Source organism: Kogia breviceps, chromosome 2 (assembly GCF_026419965.1).
Source record: "Kogia breviceps isolate mKogBre1 chromosome 2, mKogBre1 haplotype 1, whole genome shotgun sequence".
In the NCBI taxonomy this organism is placed as follows: Eukaryota; Metazoa; Chordata; class Mammalia; order Artiodactyla; family Physeteridae; genus Kogia; species Kogia breviceps.
Window position 1 is genome coordinate 139,574,558 of NC_081311.1, and position 19,067 is coordinate 139,593,624.

The following is a 19,067-nucleotide window of genomic DNA, read 5'->3' on the forward strand; positions in this document are numbered from 1 at the left end:
GGGAATTATAGCCAGGGAAATCTCTGGCTGTTTCTTTCCTTTCCTTCTGAGTCTCACCCACCCACTGACATCCTCTCACCTTTTACCCCTCTTTACTTTTTCCTTACTTTTGAATTCTTTATTTATTTTGATTTATCTCTTCCCTTTTTCTTTTATCTTTTTACATTTGAATATGAAAACTTTTAACCATGTACTGATGTAAAGGGACTAGTAAAATGAACCTCCGTGTCCCCATCAGTCTCTAACAGTGATCAACTTGTGGCTAATTTTTATTTATTTATTCCCTCCCCCTAGAATTATTTTGAAGCAGATTCCAGATATCACTTTATTTCATCTATAAATATTTCACTGTTTCTGTTAAATAGAAAGGATTTTTTTTAAAAAAAAACATAACCGTAGTCACTCCTAAGTAACTTAGTTCCTCAATATCATCAAATATCTAGTCAGTGTTCAAAATTCCCCAATTGTTTCTTATTTATTTCGTTTAATTAATTATCATTGTAGGGGCCCCTTGTAGTCTTTTAATTAATAAGTTCCATTTTCATCTTTCCTGTACCTGTATCCCTGTCCCCAAATGCATTTTACCATTTGAAGAAATTGGTTCATTGAACATTTTTTAATCAAAATTTTTAAATTGCAGTATAGTTGATTTACAATGTTTTGTTAATTTCTGCTGTACAGCAAAATGATTCGTTTATACATATATATACATTCTTTTTTAAAAAAATATTCTTCTCCATTATAGTTTATCATAGGATATTGAACATAGTTCTGTGTGCTATACAGTAGGACCTTGTCATTTATCCATTCTGTATATAAAAGCTTACATCTGCTAACCCCAACCTCCCATTCCATCCCTCTCCCAACCCCCTCCCCCTTGGCAACCACCAGTCTGTTCTCTATGTCTGTGATTCTGTTTCTCTTTCATAGATAGATTTGTTTGTGTCATATTTTAGATTCCACAGATAAGTGATGTCATATGATATCTGCCTTTCTCTTTCTGACTGACTTCACTTAGTTTGATAATCTCTAGTTGTATCCATGTTGCCGCAAATGACATTATTTTGTTCTTTTCTGTGGCTGAGTAGTATTCCATTTTACATATGTAGCACATCTTCTTTATCCATTCATCTGTCGATGGACATTTAGTTTATATCTATGTCTTGGCTATTGTGTAGAGTGCCGCTATGAACATAGGGTTGCATGTATCTTTTTGAATTATAGTTTTTTCTGGATATATGCCTAGGAGTGGAATTGCTGGATTATACAGTAATTCTATTTTTAGTTTTTTGAGGCCCTCCATACTGTTTTTCTTAGAGGTTGCACCAATTTACATTCCCACCAACAGTGTGTAGGAGGGTTCCCTTTTCACCACACCCTCTCCAGCATTTGTTATTTGTAGACCTTTTAATGATGACCATTCTGACTGGTTTGAGGTGGTACTTTATTGTAGTTTTGATTTGCATTTCTCTAATAATTAGCAACGTTGAGCATCTTTTCATGTGCCTATTGGCCATCTGTATGTCTTCTTTGGAGAAATGTCTCTTTAGGTCTTCTGCCCATTTTTTGATTGAGTTGTTTGGTTTTTTGTTGTTGTTGAGTTGTATAAGATATTTGTATATTTTTGAGATTTAATTCCTTGTCAGTTGCATCGTTTGCAAATATTTTCTCCCATTCTGTAGGTTGTCTTTTGATTTTGTTTATCATTTCCTTTGCTGTGCAAAAGCGTGTAAGTTTGATTAGGTCCCATTTGTTTATTTTTGTTTTATTGCTGTTGCCTTGGAAGACTGACCTAAGAAAACATTGGTACAATTTATGTCAGAGAATGTTTTGCCTATGATCTCTTCTAGGAGTTTTATGGTGTCATGTCTTATGTTTAAGTCTTTAAGCCATTTTGAGTTTATTTTTGTGTATGGTGAGAGGGTGTGTTCTAACTTCATTGATTTACATGCGACTGTCCAACTTTCCCAACACGACTTGCTGAAGAGACTGTCCTTTTCCCATTGTATATTTTTGCCTCCTTTGTTGAAGATTAATTGACCTTAGGTGTGTGGGCTTATTTCTGGGCTCTCTATTCTGTTCCATTTATGCATATGTCTGTTTTTGTGCCAATACCATGCCTAGATAAATGAAATAGAGAATAGAAAAGCAATAGAAAGAATCAGCAAAGCCAAAATCTTGAAAATTTCATCAAAATTGATAATTCTTTTAGCTAGAATGACCAAGAAAAAAAGAGAGAACACACAAATAACTAAATCACAAATGAAAGTTGAGCCATTACTATAGACTTCACAGACATAAAAAAGACATATGAATACTTTTATGTCAACAAATTTGATGTCCTAGATGAAATGGATAAGTTCCTAGAAATACACAAACCACCAAAACTGACTCAAGAAGAATAGGAAATTTGAACAGACATTAAACCAGTAAAGAGACTGAATCAGTAATCAGAAACTTCTCAACAAATAAGAGCCCAGGACCAGGTAGCTTCAGTGGTGAGTCTTCCAAACATTTAAAGAATTAATGCCATTCCTCCTTAGATTTGTCAAAAAAAAAAAAAAAATTTTAAAGAGGCAGAGGATGGACTTCCCTGGTGGCACAGTAGTTAAGAAACTGCCTGCCAATGCAGGGGACATGGGTTCAATCCCTGGTCCGGGAAGATCCCGCACGCTGCGAAGCAACTAAGCCCGTGTGCCACAACTACTGAGCCTGTGCTCTAGAGCCCGAGAGCCACAACTACTGAGCCCGTGTGCCACAACTGCTGAAGCTCACGCACCTAGAGCCCATGCTCTGCAACAAGAGAAGCCACCACAATGAGAAGCCCGTGCACCGCAACGAAGAGTAGCCCCTGCTCGCTGCAACTAGAGAAAGTCCACGCGCAGCAACAAAGACCCAACGCAGCCAAAAATAAATGAATAAAATAAATAAATTTTTAAAAACCCCAACTAACTACTGTATATTAAAAAAAGAAAGAGAGGTGGGGAACACTTCTTAACTCATTCTCTGAGGCCAGCATTACCTTGATACCAAAGCTAGATAAGGACATCACAAGAAAAGAAAATGATAGACTGGTATCCCTTATGAATATAGATGTAAAAGTCCTTAACAAAATCCTAGCAAACCAAATTCATCAGTGTATTAAGAGGATCATACATCATGGCTAATTATATTTTAGTTGCTGGCATCTACCTGCTTTTGTCTATTCTTTCTGTTGCTGCTGCCATAAGTCTCCCTGAAACTTGGGGCCCACGGTGCTGTGCCTGATACTCCTTTCTCTAAGAATGGCTCTTCCCGTGCTTATTGAATCTTAGAGTAATGTGTGGCACTGTATGCTTATATCCCCACTTCCTTTTTTTGCGTTATGATGTTTTACAATTATAAAAATACCTATTTCCCAACTTTTCATTTTGAAAAGTTTTATATCTACAGGAGGGTTGAATACCCTTCACCTATACTCACTGATTGTTAACATGTTGTTATATTTGTTTTCTTTCCCATACATATCTATACACACACACACACACACACACACACACACACACACACTTTTCAGAAGAAAATGGCAGACATCATGACATTTTATCCCTAAATACTTTAGGGTATATCACCTGAGAACAAAGATATTCTTTTATATAACCTTAGTACCATTATCATACCCAAGAAATTTAATATTAATAAAATCAAGTATTCTATGTTCAAATTCTCCCAATTGTCCCAATAACATTTTTTATAACAGTTATATTTTTTTCTTGATCCAAGAGCCAAGCAAAGATCATATGTTGCATTTAGTTGTCATTTCTTGTTAATCTCTACTCTGGAACAGTTTCTCTGGCCCTTTTTAAAAATTTTAAAGAATTTGGGTGAGTAATTTTCTAGATTTATGATTGTTTCCCTGTTATTAGATTCAAGTTAAACATTTTTGGCATGGACACTATTATGATGATGTTCTTCCCCGTTGCATCACATTAGGAGGCTCATAGTGACAGTTTGTTCCATTATTGGTGATGCTAACCAAGTTTAATCACTTGGTTGGTATTCTATAGGATGATACATTGAGAGTCTAACATCATACCCTTTTACTTGATGTTCTCTGCCCGAATCAATGAATGTGTTATCTGTTACTGTCATCATTCTTTTTGATTCTCAAGTTTTCTCAAATTTGGCTAGTCAGAACTCCTTTAGGTCCTCATGACCTGCCCCCTCAGTGTTTGAATACCTCCTTACTCTTTATTACACACAATTCCAGGCTCACCTTGCACTTCTCCTCAACCGTGGACTTAGCTTTTCCTCCAGTGATATCTATTTCCTTTTGGTGAAAAACAGTATATTTAGAAGTGAAGTTTATTTGTACTGGTGAGTCATAACTTCTAGGCTTTTTCTCTGGATAGATTTTGGAAACCATCCAGAGTTCAGACTCATATTTTGGTATTATTTTAGAAAATAAGTATTGCCATATGTAAAGCTTTATTTATTCCGTAGAAGAAAACTAGAATATCACTTTTTTTTTAGGTCTTTAAAAATATTGTAATGGTGAAAAACTGAGTGAAGCTTATGGTAAATAACTCTGCTTTTCTTGGTTTTATAAAGTCTACATGTTGGTTTTTTAATGAGCTCTTATCTCTGTTGTTGATGTAGTTTTGGGGCAGTGCCGTGACAACATTGAGCCAAAAAAGTTGCCTATCACTGAAGAGGAGCAGATTTACCCTTGGGATACATGTGCAGCAGTTCATGACGTGAGGCTCTCATTGTTACAGCGTTATTTTAAGGATGTAAGTACCCTTTTTTATTAAGTGGTATTTTTGTCTGCAAAATTGATGGTTATTTCTCTCCAGAGTTTTATATTTTTTCTTCAACTTATTCAGTCAAAATATAACCCAGACCTAAGAGCATAATGATTTTGAAGGGGAGATCTAATAAAAGAGAGAAAAAGTAGGGTATCTCTTTCTTACAGTCAAAATCGCTATTCATTTCTAGAAAAAAAGTCTTTTTTGTAAAAAAAGCTCTGAACTGATATCTGAACTGGACTGAATCTCTGTTTTGCTTTTGTGAGTGATTGTGAGATTTTATTTCTACATTAATACTTTTGTGTACTTTCATAATGGTTATTTTATTTATAAATGGTGTGCTCTCTGGACTGTATACCTCTGGAGGTCTAGGGCCATTTCTTCTATTGGTTTTAGCCCCTCAGGGACTAGCACATGCTTGTGTATTGTGGATGCTTACTGTATTTCAGTTTTGTAGCCAGACAGACCATATAGAGCAGAAGAGTTATCAGTGGACACTGATACTGATTATAGAATTAAACTGCATTAATTCTGCTCTCTTCATACCAAATGCATGCATTTTATAGAGTTGATGTGTAGAATTTCAGTCATGTAACATGGTATGTTTATAGTGAAATTGGAAGTGTTATATATGAGAGATATGACACAGTAGGGAAGGAACCTGAGCTTTGGAGTCAGATAGACTTAGGGTTGAACTTGGGCTCTACCACTTTTAACTGAGTGATCTTGGTCAGCTTTTCACTCCCTTCTTATAGAAAGGGATAAGACCACTTACAGTATCAAGTTTTAATAAATATTGAGGTTGTGAAGATTCAGTGTTAAACACAGCACAGTGGTGTGCCCATTGTTGAATATAGGTCTTCCTAAAATATAGGTCTCATATTAGTAAATGATTTCCTGCTTTTTTTAACTCTAGCAGATTAAAATAAGACATCTAACAGTTACATAGACAAATGACCTACTATTTTCAGTTTTAAAAGCTAACTGCTTTTATTAAAAGGAAAAATTAATTACATTTTTATAATACATTGCCAAAGAGAGCAGCTTGTTTATTAGCTGCCTACCAACCATTCTGAAATGATCTAATACCCAAATCTGCTTCTACTTCAAATGGCTCCAAAACAGAGATGAGCAGGTCTCTTGTTGTTTTTCTGATGTATAACAGTAGAAGCTAGCTCACCTGCTGTGAGTATTTGATTTGTGTTGTTGCACATCTTTGAATTTTCTGGGAAGGCATTTTACACTGTATAATATTTTTAATTTTCAGATGCTCATGAAGAGTCTTGATTTAATATTAAACTCTGTTTACTATTGTTTAAAGATGATTTGGTCATCTTACATTATAATGTATAAATTTTTTTCCAACATAGAAATAAAATTTGATTTACTCAGTTTTGATGGCTCTCAAATCTTTCATCATATACTGTCATGTTAGACCTCGTGTGTAATATTGCCCTGGCTTGGCCATCTATTTGCTGCACACTTTAGAGGGTAAACTCAAATTCAGGCTGAAATGCTGTTTGACAGAGGCCAAATGAAATTCAAAGAAAATTACTTTAGGAGGAAAAATCTAATAAGCCTGTTTATAGGTCAAAGGGAAGGAATTAGCAGAGAAGAATTTGAAAGAGAAAGAGATGAAAGCAATTAACTTTTAAAACAAATTTTAAAAGGGTATGTAGTTTGCTTATATAATCTGGGTCCCTTTTTTAGTGTTTATTATATTAAACCCTTGTAAATGTTTAGTCACTTTTGGGGGTTATTCTTATATCCACATTTGTACTTTAGAAAGATGTGTGCAGGATGCATCATGGAGACAAGAAACTTTATTTAAGAACCCTGTCCCCACAGCAAATGACACAGGCTTGCAAGAACAGGCCAAAATCATGAATTATTTAGGAGATGGATTTCATATGGTTTGGGAACCAATTCTGTGGTGTGAAGGAAAGGGAGTGATGTAGAATAACTTTTAACTTTCTGATTTGGTGACTAAACAGATGTGGAGTTTTTAAACCAAGAGGAAGAGAAAGATTCATAGAGAAAATGAAAGTTTTTGACACATTGGTTTTATGTTATCTGAGGGACCTCAAATTGGAGATTTCTGGTTGGCAGCTGAACATTTTTATCTGACACTCAGGCAAGAGACCCAGGCATGGAGGGTAGTTGAATTTACTGATTAAGTCACTCAGGGAGAATAGTTTTAATAAGAGAATAGCACTAAGAATAGAACATTGAGGAATTTAAACATTTGAAGGGGCAGGTGAAGAAAGAAAAGTCTTAAAAGGAGGCCTAAACCAAATGGTTAAAGAAATTGGAGAAAAACCAAAAGAGAGTAGCATTATGGAAGCTAGAGGGAAGTAGGTGCTTTAAGAAGGCAGTTGTTAAGGTTAGATATCACAGAGAAATCAAGTACCATGTCAAACAGGTAAAATACTCAGTAGCAGTATAGTTTATTATATCGTATGGGATAGAGAAAGGCTAATTAATAATTATTCTCTTTCATTATGAGTATAGTTATTTGGAATCTAAAACTCTGTTCTAAGTTTAAAGATATTGCCTCAGGGCTGTCAAGTCAGGTGTTTCTTTACATCACAAAAATACAAAGCTCACATTAGTGTAACAATATGAAATCTTTGAGAGGTTTATGTGGATTTGTTTAGATATGTTTCTACTTCTTTAAAATTAATTGTATTTTGTCCTTTTCTTTCTTTTTTAAGAGTTCTTGTCTCTTGGCAGTATCAATTGGCTGGGAAGGAGGTGTTTATGTACAAACCTGTGGCCACACATTACATATAGATTGTCATAAATCTTATATGGAATCATTACGGGTAAGTCAACTGAAACATTTTAAAGGTGTATGTTTCTTTCCAGGTATTAAGTATTTTTACAGTATATACATCCTAATTCATCTTGGGTGATTATGATTGCCATTTGGACTGTTCAGCCTCACAGTTCCTTGACCTCTTCAACTTTAGGGATTTCATTGTTTTACTTCACATTAGCAACTAACTTCCACGGCTATAATTTTAGACTTTGCTACTCCAGCTCAAAAATAGTAAGCTTTAATATCCTACCATATCAATATGTGATTATTCTTCAAAGTCTCTTATTTTTACTCTTATTAGTGTGTTTTTCTTCTGACCTCAAGATCTCTAGTCCTTTAGCCCCTTGCATTTTCCTAATACGCTAGCTCTTTCCTTGCCTCACTTTCTTGTACTATGCCCATTCTGCTCTTAATACCAGTCATTTAATTGGCCTCCTTTGATTTTTATACCCATTCAGCTAGCACTGTTAGAAAAATCATAAAACTAGGTGAACTGGTACCTCCACAAATCTGTGGTTTCTTAGAATAGTGGCTTAGATTGGGGTCATGGACTGTAGATATTACTTATCAATTCATTTACCTGTCTTTGATCAGTTTCCTCTCCTAGTCTCCTTAACAACTATCCCAGACTCTTTGCCTAAATCCCAAGATGCCTTTCCTCTCATCAGATCTGTCTCTTCCTGTGGCACCAAGACAACAGTGGCTGTCTGTCACATACTACCTTAGCTTTCTACCTTGCTTTTCTGTTCCCCGATAAGTGACTGCATCCCAGCCAATCCTTTCTTTTTCACTTTAAAAAAAAAATAATTGATTTATTTTTTGGCTGCGTTGGGTCTTTGTTGCTGTGTGCAGGCTTTCTGTAGTTGCGGCGAGCAGGGGCTACTCTTCCTTGCAGTGCGCGGGCTTCTTATTGCGGTGGCTTCTCGTTGCAGAGCACAGGCTCTAGGGTGCACAGGCTTCAGTAGTTGTGGCATGTGGGCTCAGTAGTTGTGGCTCATGGGCTCTAGAGCGCAGGCTCAGTAGTCGTGGTGCACGGGATTAGTTGCTCCGCGGCATGTGGGATCTTCCCGGACCAGGGCTTGAACCTGTGTCCCCTACATTGGCAGGCGGATTCTTAACAACTGCGCCACCAGGGAAGGCCCCTCTTTTTTACTTTTGATGGTAGTATTCCTTTTTCTGTTAAAGAATAATTTTCTGTTTATGCTCTAGTTTTCCTTTCTCCCCATCACCTCAGGGGCCTTGGTCTATCAGTAAGTAACTTCTTTTTCTTCTGTGTCTTCAGTTTTTCTGCCCATTCTGTCTCTTCATTTCATTTCCTAAAGATGCTCAAGCCTCTGGCATTCAAAATTCCTTCCCTTGATCTTGCATTCCCATGTAGCTGCAGTCTTTCTTTTTCTCTCAGCTCAGCTTCTTAAAAGCATGGCCTGCCCTATTCCCAGATTCCTGACTCAGAACCAGAGAGTTCTCTTTTTCCCTTCCTACTCTGTACCTCTCACATTAAGTCACATAACAAATTCTATTGATTCCATTTCCTAAATCTCACTTGACTACATTCTGTCTACATTATTCCCACTTCTGCTTTTTTGTGTATGCCTTCATCTTTCATCTTGACTGTTGCAATTGCTTTCTTATCAGTTTCCTTACTCCAAGTCTAATTTATTCATTACATTGATCTTTCTAAAATGTAAATCTCGTGACATGTTGTTGGCTTAAAAATTCTTTACTGATTTCTTCCTGTTGGGATAAAGCTCATTCTTCCTTGAATGGCATTCAAGGCATTCCGTGATCTGGGCTTGCATGTTACTTTCGCTTTGTCTTTCATCAATTCAGCATTAATAAACTAATTAATAGTTCCTTAAGCACATTATGCATTTTTCATACTTCTGTATTCAGTCAATCATTCAACAAATATTTATTCAGTGCCTGCAGTGTTCCAGGCACTGTGATAGACATTGGGGATATATCAGTGAATAAGACAGTTTCTTCCCTCGAGGAATTCACTGTGCATTGTGTGAGACAGAAATAAACAAATAGTTGCAGTATAGGTGCTACGAGTTATGAGGTATGCACAGGGTCTTATTGGGACATCTGCAAGTTCCAGAATTTGATGAAGTAAGGTGCTTGAGTGATAAGAGAGAAGACTGGAGAAGTAATTAGGGGTTATATTGTAAAGGGTCTTGTGGTCCATGTAAGGAATTTGTACTTTAGACAGATTCCTTACAGAGAGCCATTAAAGCCATTTAAGACTCTTAAGCAGAGAGATGACATTCAGAAAGGTTATTGTGGTGGTTGTGTAGATTTTAGGGTGTGAGGTTGCAGGAGAATAAGAAAGAATATGGTGATAGCATATATTATTTAATAGGAAAGAGATGATGGTGGATTGGGCTTAGTCATGGCAGTGACGATGGAGAAGAGGTTAGAGATTTGAAATTTTTTTTTTAACATCTTTATTGGAGTATAATTGCTTTACAATGGTGTGTTAGTTTCTGCTGTATAACAAAGTGGATCAGCTATACATATACACATATGCCCATATCTTTTCCCTCTTGCATTTCCCTCCCTCCCACCCTCCATATCCCACCCCTCTAGGTGGTCACAAAGCACTGAGCTGATCTCCTTCTGCTATGCGGCTGCTTCCCATTAGCGATCTATTTTACATTGGGTAGTGTATATATGTCCATGCCACTCTCTCACTTCGTCCCAGCTTACCCTTCCCCCTCCCCGTATCCCCAAGTCCATTCTCTAGTAGGTCTGCGTCTTTATTCCCGTTCTGCCCCTAGGTTCTTCATAACCTTTTTTTTTAGATTCCATATATACGTGTTAGCATACGGTATTTGTTTTTCTCTTTCTGACTTACTTCACTCTGTATGACAGTCTCTAGGTCCATCCACCTCACTACAGATAACTCAATTTTGTTTCTTTTGATGGCTGAGTAATATTCCATTGTATATATGTGCTACATCTTCTTCATTCATCTGTCAGTGGACACTTAGGTTGCTTGAAATATATTTAGAGAAGGATTTTCTAGACTTGGTGAGAGATTGCATGTGGAGCATAAGAGGGAGGAAAGAATTAAGGTAAGAGGTGTTGGTGATCACTGAAAGATTTTGATTGGGAATAAGTATCTCACATTAGGTAGATCATACTGGCAATGATATGGTTGGGAGACTAGTTTGGAGATATTAGCAAAGGGAGTAGAAGGAAGAAAGTGGGTGGAAGCACTGATTGTATTTATTAATCAGATATTTGGGGTGGGAGAAGGCAGCAAGCTAAAGGAGCTGCTGTTGCAGGCGAATGGGGCAGGCATGAGAGGATGGTCAATGTCCCAGGTCTCGGGCATGTTCCTGGGGCAGACTGCCAAGTGAGGGTCCTTGGCTTTGTTCAGGAAAGAATTCAAGAGCGAGCCGTAATAAAGTGAAAGGGATTTATTCAGGGAAGTACACATTCCATAGGCAGAATGTACTCCTTCTCAGAGGGTGAGAGCACCCTGGGGTATAGGGGTGGTTAGTTTTTATGGACTGGGAATTTCATAGGCTAGCAAGCGGGAGGATTATTCCAGCTACTTTGGGGAAGGGGTGGGGATTTCCAGGAACTGGGCCATCACCCACTTTTTGGCCTTTTATGGTTAGCCTTGGAATTGTCATGGCACTGGTGGGTGTGTCATTCAGCATATGCTAATGTATTACAGTGAGCATATAATGAGGCTCAAGATCTACTGGAAGTCAAATCTTACACCATCTTGGACCTAGTTGGTTCTAACCAGTTTGTCGTATCCTAAACAGCTGTGTCATTCTTTTAAAGGTTGCGCCCTGTCCCCTTTCCTCCTGTCTCACTGCCATGACCCTCTTCTTTCTGAAGTAGGAGGTGTAGCTTTATGTTCCTAGAGTAGAGTGGCCAAAGCTGGGGTAGGTAAAGGGACTTGACAAGTGAGGAGACGGTTTAGAAAAACCACTTTGGAATTGGGTGAAAGAATGCTTCATAGGATGTTGGAGAAAGATTACCAGGAAGTATTCAGGGCTAAGTTGAGGTGGGAAGCAGTTTGTAGCAAGAAGCTACTTCAGTTTTCTCTAACAGCACTCAGTTTGAATGCAGAATTGGAAGACATACACTGGATTAATTTTGTATGAAGATTTTGTTTAGCTGTGTATCGTAGAAGGACATATGGAGGGAGAACGAGAAGTGTTGACTTGAGAGTTTTTAAAATGATATATCATGGTGTATGGTAGGATAGGAAAGACCGTATAAACTGAGGAAAAAGGGAGGGGCTAAAAGAGATAGGAGTTGACGGAAATTAAGATGTTTGAATTTAATATTTTCAGATATGGACAATTTTTGGTCATTACAAGATAAGGATGTCGTCATGGTAACAGGTGCTAGGGTAGAGTGGAGGTCAAAGCCATTGGAGTTGATGAGGTCAAGGAGCTAAGGGACTAAGATATAAGATTGGTTGTCTACATACATTGAAATTGTGTATGAGGATGGCAGGACTTGGAGTAATGAGGAAAACTGATCTAGGTACCAAAGTCTTCAGATATTAAGGGCAATGGATGACAGTAAAAAGGAAGGAAAAGGGGTGATCTCACTAAATGGCATGAGCCACACTGGGAATGCAAGAGAAATGATCGTGAGCCAGCACTGGAGATGAGGATACTGAGGTTTGAGAGATGTGGGAAAATGAGCAGTGTCTAGTTGAGAGGGCTTCTGGTGATGCTTCAGGAAAGAACCTAGTTTCAGTCAAGGCTAGGATGAGGACCTAGCATTCTTTAAAATTATGGCTACAGGGAAGCTTATCATATAATGTCCTTCAACGACCAGGACCCTTGCCCCAACCTTTTAGTACACGCCTCTTGTATATCTTTAAAACTTACTTCACAAGTCTTCTTTGGGAAGCCTTCTCTGTTGCATTTATCACACTATTGTTATAATTTGTTTCTGTTTGCTTTTAAATTGTCAGTACCTTAAATGAAGATGTCTCTTAACTCTTTTTGCTGTCACATGGTGCAGCATTTGACACATGATAGGAGCTTAGCATTTGTTTATAGAATTGGATTTAAGAAGACATGGTGTTAGATTTTTAAGGAATTGAAAAAATAAGTGTCACAGGGTAAAAAAAAAAGTAGAATTCAGTTCTTTTGGACAAAGTACTTGAAATCCAAGATACAGTAAAGTGAACACTAAATTAAAGAGTTGGGAAACCTAAGTTCATTCTGACATTGTCATTAACTACCTTTGTAACCATGGGCAAATAAATTCATTTTTTCTTCTTTGTATCCTTTTTTCTCATTATTTTTGTCTTGTTGGTAATAATGGTCATATTGTAGCATTCATACATATATTAGTACATTAAAAACATATTTTGAGATAAAGCATTAGGTTAGTGGCAGAATAAGAGAGACCGCTGGAAAAAAGAGTAAGATACTGGTTAGGACTACACAATAGCAGTAGCCTGAAAGAGCAAAACAGATATGGGTGGTGTCAGGCAAAAGAAAGGAACAAATATAGCAGCCTGGATTCCTGCCTTAAATCCTGGTTAGTTGGCATGAATTGCAATCTCTCATGAGCAAGAGTTTCCTCCTAGGCATATGTGCTTTATGTGTCTCTGTTTCAAAAATTCTCATTTTTCTTCCTTCTCCTGTCAGGAACATCTGAAGGAGAGGATGTTAAATTAATTCCCCTCCTTATCACCCTTATGTTCTGAGTTTTCTAACTAAATCTTTCCCCTGTCACTAAACCTAAACAAACCCACTGCATCAAGTCCAATCAGTTGTGTTCAGCCATTAGACACCTTGGAAGACACATTATATTTTTTTAGGCTTAAATACTCTCAAAAGCTGTCTATCCTACATCAAATAACATGAGCACTGGGAGAATCCTTCCAGTAGTCACTTATAGGTGAAGAAAACAGGAACGTGGAGTAAGAGGAAGGTGATTCACTTTAATGTGGCCTGCTTTTTGAGTTATTCTCTATCTTAAATCCACATTTCAGATTGATTGCATCATTATTTGAATGTTTCATACTGAGAGAAGAGTAGGATACTTCTTAAGCAGTTCATGGGTGATGGCAAGTGTTGCATGATTGCCATGATGTAAGAAGTGATTTGATAATCTTCAACAGTTAAATGATTTTATGCTTTTATGACATGTATTAGAGGTCCTTTTTTGTATGGTTCATTTATTTACTATATAAAATGTAGTGGTGTTAGTTTTGTTTTCTTTAAACGTGTGCATCATATAGCTGTATGTTCGTTTCATCTTTTAGAATGACCAGGTTCTTCAGGGCTTCTCAGTGGACAAAGGAGAATTCACATGTCCTCTCTGTAGGCAGTTTGCTAACAGTGTTCTTCCTTGTTATCCTGGAAGCAATGTCGAAAACAACCTTTGGCAACGTCCTAGTAACAAAAGCATACAAGATCTCATAAAGGAGGTGGAGGAGCTGCAGGGACGTCCGGGAGCTTTCCCAGTAAGCATCAGTGTAAGGCAGAAATATCCTGGTTAACTCAGCTCTGCTTTTCAGCTTTAATTTTTGTTCTATTTCTAAATTACTCTGGACCTTGTATATTTAGTAGAAATTGCTTTTAGAGGTTTTACTGTTCTGTTGGTGGTTATTAAAAACAAAAATGAGAGTAACAGAACAAATTATTACTAAAGGCTATGCTTTTCCTTAGTCTAAATTGTTATGGTTTTAATATACATCTTCCAGATCATGAAATATCCTATAAGCTTAGATATGGTTATGTTGAAATATTTAAAAACAAAGTCCAGCATTATATAGATGTATCTTGCAATGTAAAGCACAATCTAATCATTTAAAAATATGCCCATTAGGTATATTAAAATTAAGATGATGTATTTACACACACACATGCAAACTTTCTGTGTAATTATAGACTTACACATTCATTTGTGTGTATGTGTGTGTGTGTGTATTAGAGAGATTAAAATATTGTATATATGATTGAACCATAAGTCAGTCTGTTTTACTGTGAGATTTGGTCTAAGTGAACCCATCTTTTATCCCATCCAGTAGGATTTATTTGATTTAAATTCTTAAATATTTCACGTTCATTATAGATTTATGTTACGGTCCCTGAGAGGAGTGACAGCTATGCCCAGTATATGCAGTAAATTTATGAAAACTATGAATATCTGACTTTTTCAACAGAAATTCATAGTTTAAAGCTAATCAGAAAGATTCATCTCCTTTTCTGAATTGAAGACTAATTTTTGAGTCTATGTGTTTTTTTTTTCTTTTCTAAATCCAGATTTTTATGTGATTAAAATATGCTTAAAGTAAGGGACATCAATACTAATCTTGAAAAAATGAACTTAAATGAAAGATTTTTTATAAGCATGGAGACTGTTTTAAGATATTTTAATGACATATACTCATTTGTTTAGAATATAGTTTGTATGGCTAATTCATAGTTGGATCACAATATAAAATTAGAATAAAAGGTCCCTAAAATAAGAGAAAATACCTCTTGATCTGTTTTATCTTTGTGCACTCAACATATTTATAGTGCATAGCTAATGTACATCTGTTTTGACTTTTAAACCTTAATTTCCTAGTGTGCTCATATGATAAACAATGTAGTGTTAGACTATTATTAGGTAAAATGAATATACATTAACTTTATATGTATGTTTGTGTTTTTTACAGTCAGAAACCAACTTAAGTAAAGAAATGGAATCTGTAATGAAAGATATCAAAAATACCACTCAGAAGAAATACAGAGACTATAGCAAGACTCCAGGCTCACCAGATAATGATTTTCTCTTTATGTATTCTGTTGCTAGGTAGGTATACATAGTATATACTTTTATATTTACTTAATGTTAATAGTTTATTTTATTTCTCATTCATATTTATTTGAAAAAAATTTGCATATTTTTAATATTGGTTGAAATTATGGCTAGTTTTACAACCTCCTAGAAGGTCTATAAAAGTAGAGTTTTCCTTCATTTTTCTGAGAAGTTTTTATTTTAATGGACTATTGGTTTAAGTATTATCAAGCATTATAGGATATATGAGGAAAAGTATATTATTAACATTTGGGACAGATGTCTACCTCAAAGCATGTGAGTATTATATATGAAGGGTGTTGTTAAGAAATCACTGTTTAAGCCCTGTCAAAAAAAGTGATAATACTAAGAACTAAAACATTGTAATATGTTAAATACCTCTAATGTATCAAAAAATAAGAACAGTAAGAAGAACTTACTTTGTTTGTTTTAAGCTCATGCAAGATCTAGTAATGTCCTAGAAGACTATAGGTCGTTTAGAAAACCAGATAAAGGAGAGGAAACAAGAGATCAGGCATGTTCTAAACTTCTGTGAGTAGCTACCAGAGTCTCAAGAAAACAGTGGTAAATGCTTCTCATCTTTCAGATTAGGTAGAAATAGTCTAATCTACTGAGTAGGTGTTCAATACCTAAGAAATAATTCCAAATAGGAATTTTAGAAAACTTAATTGAATGAAAATGGAGAACTGTAAAAAAAAAAAAAAAAAAAATAGTAGAGAAGCAGGCACAATTGTAAACACATTCTGCCAGATCTGATATTGTAGACCCCTGGATATCTCTAGAAGCATACTTTGTATTTTGTTCAAGTAGTATTGTAATAGGTAAGATTTAGAGAAATAATGTGACTTGAAGTCATGCAACAAATTAGTGGTAGAGTAGGACTAGAACTCAGATTTCTTGAGCTGAGGTATAGTGTTCTTTCAATTACTGTTCTCCTTTTTCCTCTCCTTAGTTCAGCTTTTATAAGTCATATATACATGAAGTTCATCATGACCATTCTCTCTGCCCCATTCCTGGAACAGAGGGTAACAAAAGAGTGAATGAACTATGTACTCTTTTGAACCCAGGAAAAGTGGAACCAGACTTAAGAAAATTGCAGCAAGCAAGTTAGACCTCAGGATAAGGAAACATTAGTTTTTGGTCGGTCTAAGAATGCAAATTCTGGACATGGATTGATGTAAAAGGATCTAATGGATTGGGAAGTAACTATCTAGTCTGTGTATTCCTAGGCTATTGTTATTTATCTAGGATGCTTTGAGGGAAGATATAACAGTTAATTTAACATTTTGTCTCTGAAGAGTTACCAATTACATACTTGCAATAAAATATACTTTACGTGAAAACTAAATTGAATATAATTTAATTTTGCCAGGTTTCAAGGTTTTATAAAGTTCTGTACAATATTATGGTAATAATGTTGTAGAAAAGTGACATGGATGTAGACCAACTCAGTGCACGTATATACACACACATTTATGTCACTTGTGCATTTATGCCTTTGATTTTATTAGGATTGACCTTATAAGAAAATCCTGGTTGATTGGGAATGATCTGTACATGGAATTTTGCTGTAGTATGATAAATCAAATAATTTGATTTAAATTTAGTTCGGTAGAAGTTTTGGATTGCTATTTCTTTGTTTAAATATATAAATAATTTATAGAATATATATAATTTTTTAATAGAAATATTTATAGAAAGCTTGCTGTGATAATGGGAGACTTTTGGAATCAACATATTTTTGTTTTTCTCTTTTATATAGAAGCAGGGACAGATGTCAAATGTTATTTACTAAGGGTGTATACGGAGAAGTGGAGAAAATATGTTCTCCCATCCTCCCATCCTTCTCTGATCCTTAGTGGTAAACTCTAAAGCAACAATATAATGATTCCAAAAGTGAAAGTATATAACCTTTAAAAACCTTATCCTTGGTTAAAATTACCCAGGCCATTGCAATGTTCTCACAGTGAGATTGCATGCCTTCTCTAAGTTTTACTTAATCATTAAAAAGAAACACAGAGAACAAATTGACTCAAAAATTAACAAAAACATGAGTTAAAGGAAAAAACCATGTGTATTCTATTTGAATAAGATGTAACTTTTTCAAGGTAGGAAACCAGGTCTTTATAGTTATCTTCTGCCTGGCATATAACCTTGTTTCATTAAATACTTATGATTACAGATTATGATCACTTTTATGCTTAAAATGTAGTCATTGAAATATTTAGCTGTATTTAAAATGGTTAAGTAAGTAAAATATTTAGAAATAAAATTAATTTCAGTAATTTAACTTTTGAATTAAATGTTGTGATTCTTAAATGTATAGTTCCTTAGAATGTGCAAATGTATTTGTATTTGACATTAGTAATTTGAATGGGCTACAACCCTAGTTTCCCAGGACTGAATTTCTCCCAGCTGAATAAATAATTTTGTTTGCTCTTTGGGGAGCTTAAATCTTTTGATGTTTAGAAACAAAATATTTCTAGTGGGTAACTAGCGTGTAAAGCTGTGTCCTTTAATAATTGTTTTTGAGCTATTTTTTATTTTTTGGTAGGACAATATGTATCTCTTGTTTTTAATTTTATTTGCAAGGTGAAGCCTTGGAGAATTTTCTGAGGGCAGCAAAGAAGAAATTGTTGGAATGATCTCTTTTTGTTGCATTAAAATTAAAATTACTATATTCAAGTTTTAATGTATTTCCAAAAAACATTCTACTGCAAATATCAGTCATTCAAATGGATTATGGAAAATTAATTTTGGAGAAGAAAGCTTTCTTCACTTCAATGCCAATTCATTATTTCATTATTGAAACAATGAATCACACTAAAATTGAGTAATTGATTTTTCCAAAGATTTTGGACCCAAGTTATATATAGCCTAGAGTTATTAGTAAGTAGCACTTAGACTGTATATGTGAGAAACATGGAAATGGAAAGAAGGTAAAATGTGAGTAACTGAGATGTAGATGGAGAGACATCGTTAAGTCATAAGTGGGTAAACTGTTCAGTAGAGTGAAAGAGTGAATGCAGCTTGCTTTATACATTAGTTGCATTATAAGTTTAAACTTTATAAACTAATTATGTTTGAAATAAGAAGAATGCTTGCTAAAACACCAAATAATGAATCCTTTTTAAAACTAAAGGAAGGGTCAACAAGATAATGATAATAAACTGCAGGGATTAGAGCATCTTATCACTGGCTACATATCAAAACAAAGAGGTGTTCAGGTCCTGGGAATTTTTTGAACACTTTGCTAGGTACCATCAGGGATATAGAAGCTGTATCTGAAATGGTCCCTAGTCTCCAGGAATTTACAGTTTAGTTGGAGAGACAAAACTAATATACATCAATCTGCATAAAACAATATAATTTTTTAAATATATAAAATATTTTAAAATATAAATATTAATATATATTTTTAAAATAGATATATCATATTGAGAAAGTGCTGTAGAACTTCAAAAGGAAAGATGAGCAAATTGAAATATAAAGTGTGTAGAAGCACTTCTTTCCTGTTCCAAGGAAAGGGAGTTAGTTCTCCCTAACTCTTGGAGGAGTTAGAGCTTGAGCTGAGTATTCGATAATATAGGCCAGGCCATGGTATGGATGAAGATCTTTTCTTCTCTGAGAAATTGAATTAATTGGTCATCAAGTAG

General features: G+C 35.4%; 1 protein-coding gene across 6 annotated transcripts in view; it reads left to right on the forward strand.

Moving 5' to 3' along the window:
* UBR3 (ubiquitin protein ligase E3 component n-recognin 3) overlaps positions 1-19,067 on the forward strand; it is a 228,265-nt gene that overhangs the window by 153,502 nt on the left and 55,696 nt on the right. For 4 of the 6 annotated variants that reach the window (XM_059053502.2, XM_059053506.2, XM_059053503.2 and 1 more), the window contains 4 exons: positions 4,639-4,772; positions 7,502-7,612; positions 13,868-14,080; positions 15,269-15,405. In XM_059053502.2, the coding sequence (XP_058909485.1) occupies positions 4,639-4,772; positions 7,502-7,612; positions 13,868-14,080; positions 15,269-15,405 (595 nt within the window). The remainder of the gene's footprint in view (positions 1-4,638; positions 4,773-7,501; positions 7,613-13,867; positions 14,081-15,268; positions 15,406-19,067) is intronic. The other 2 variants (XM_059053505.2, XM_059053507.2) reach the window with 1 other exon arrangement.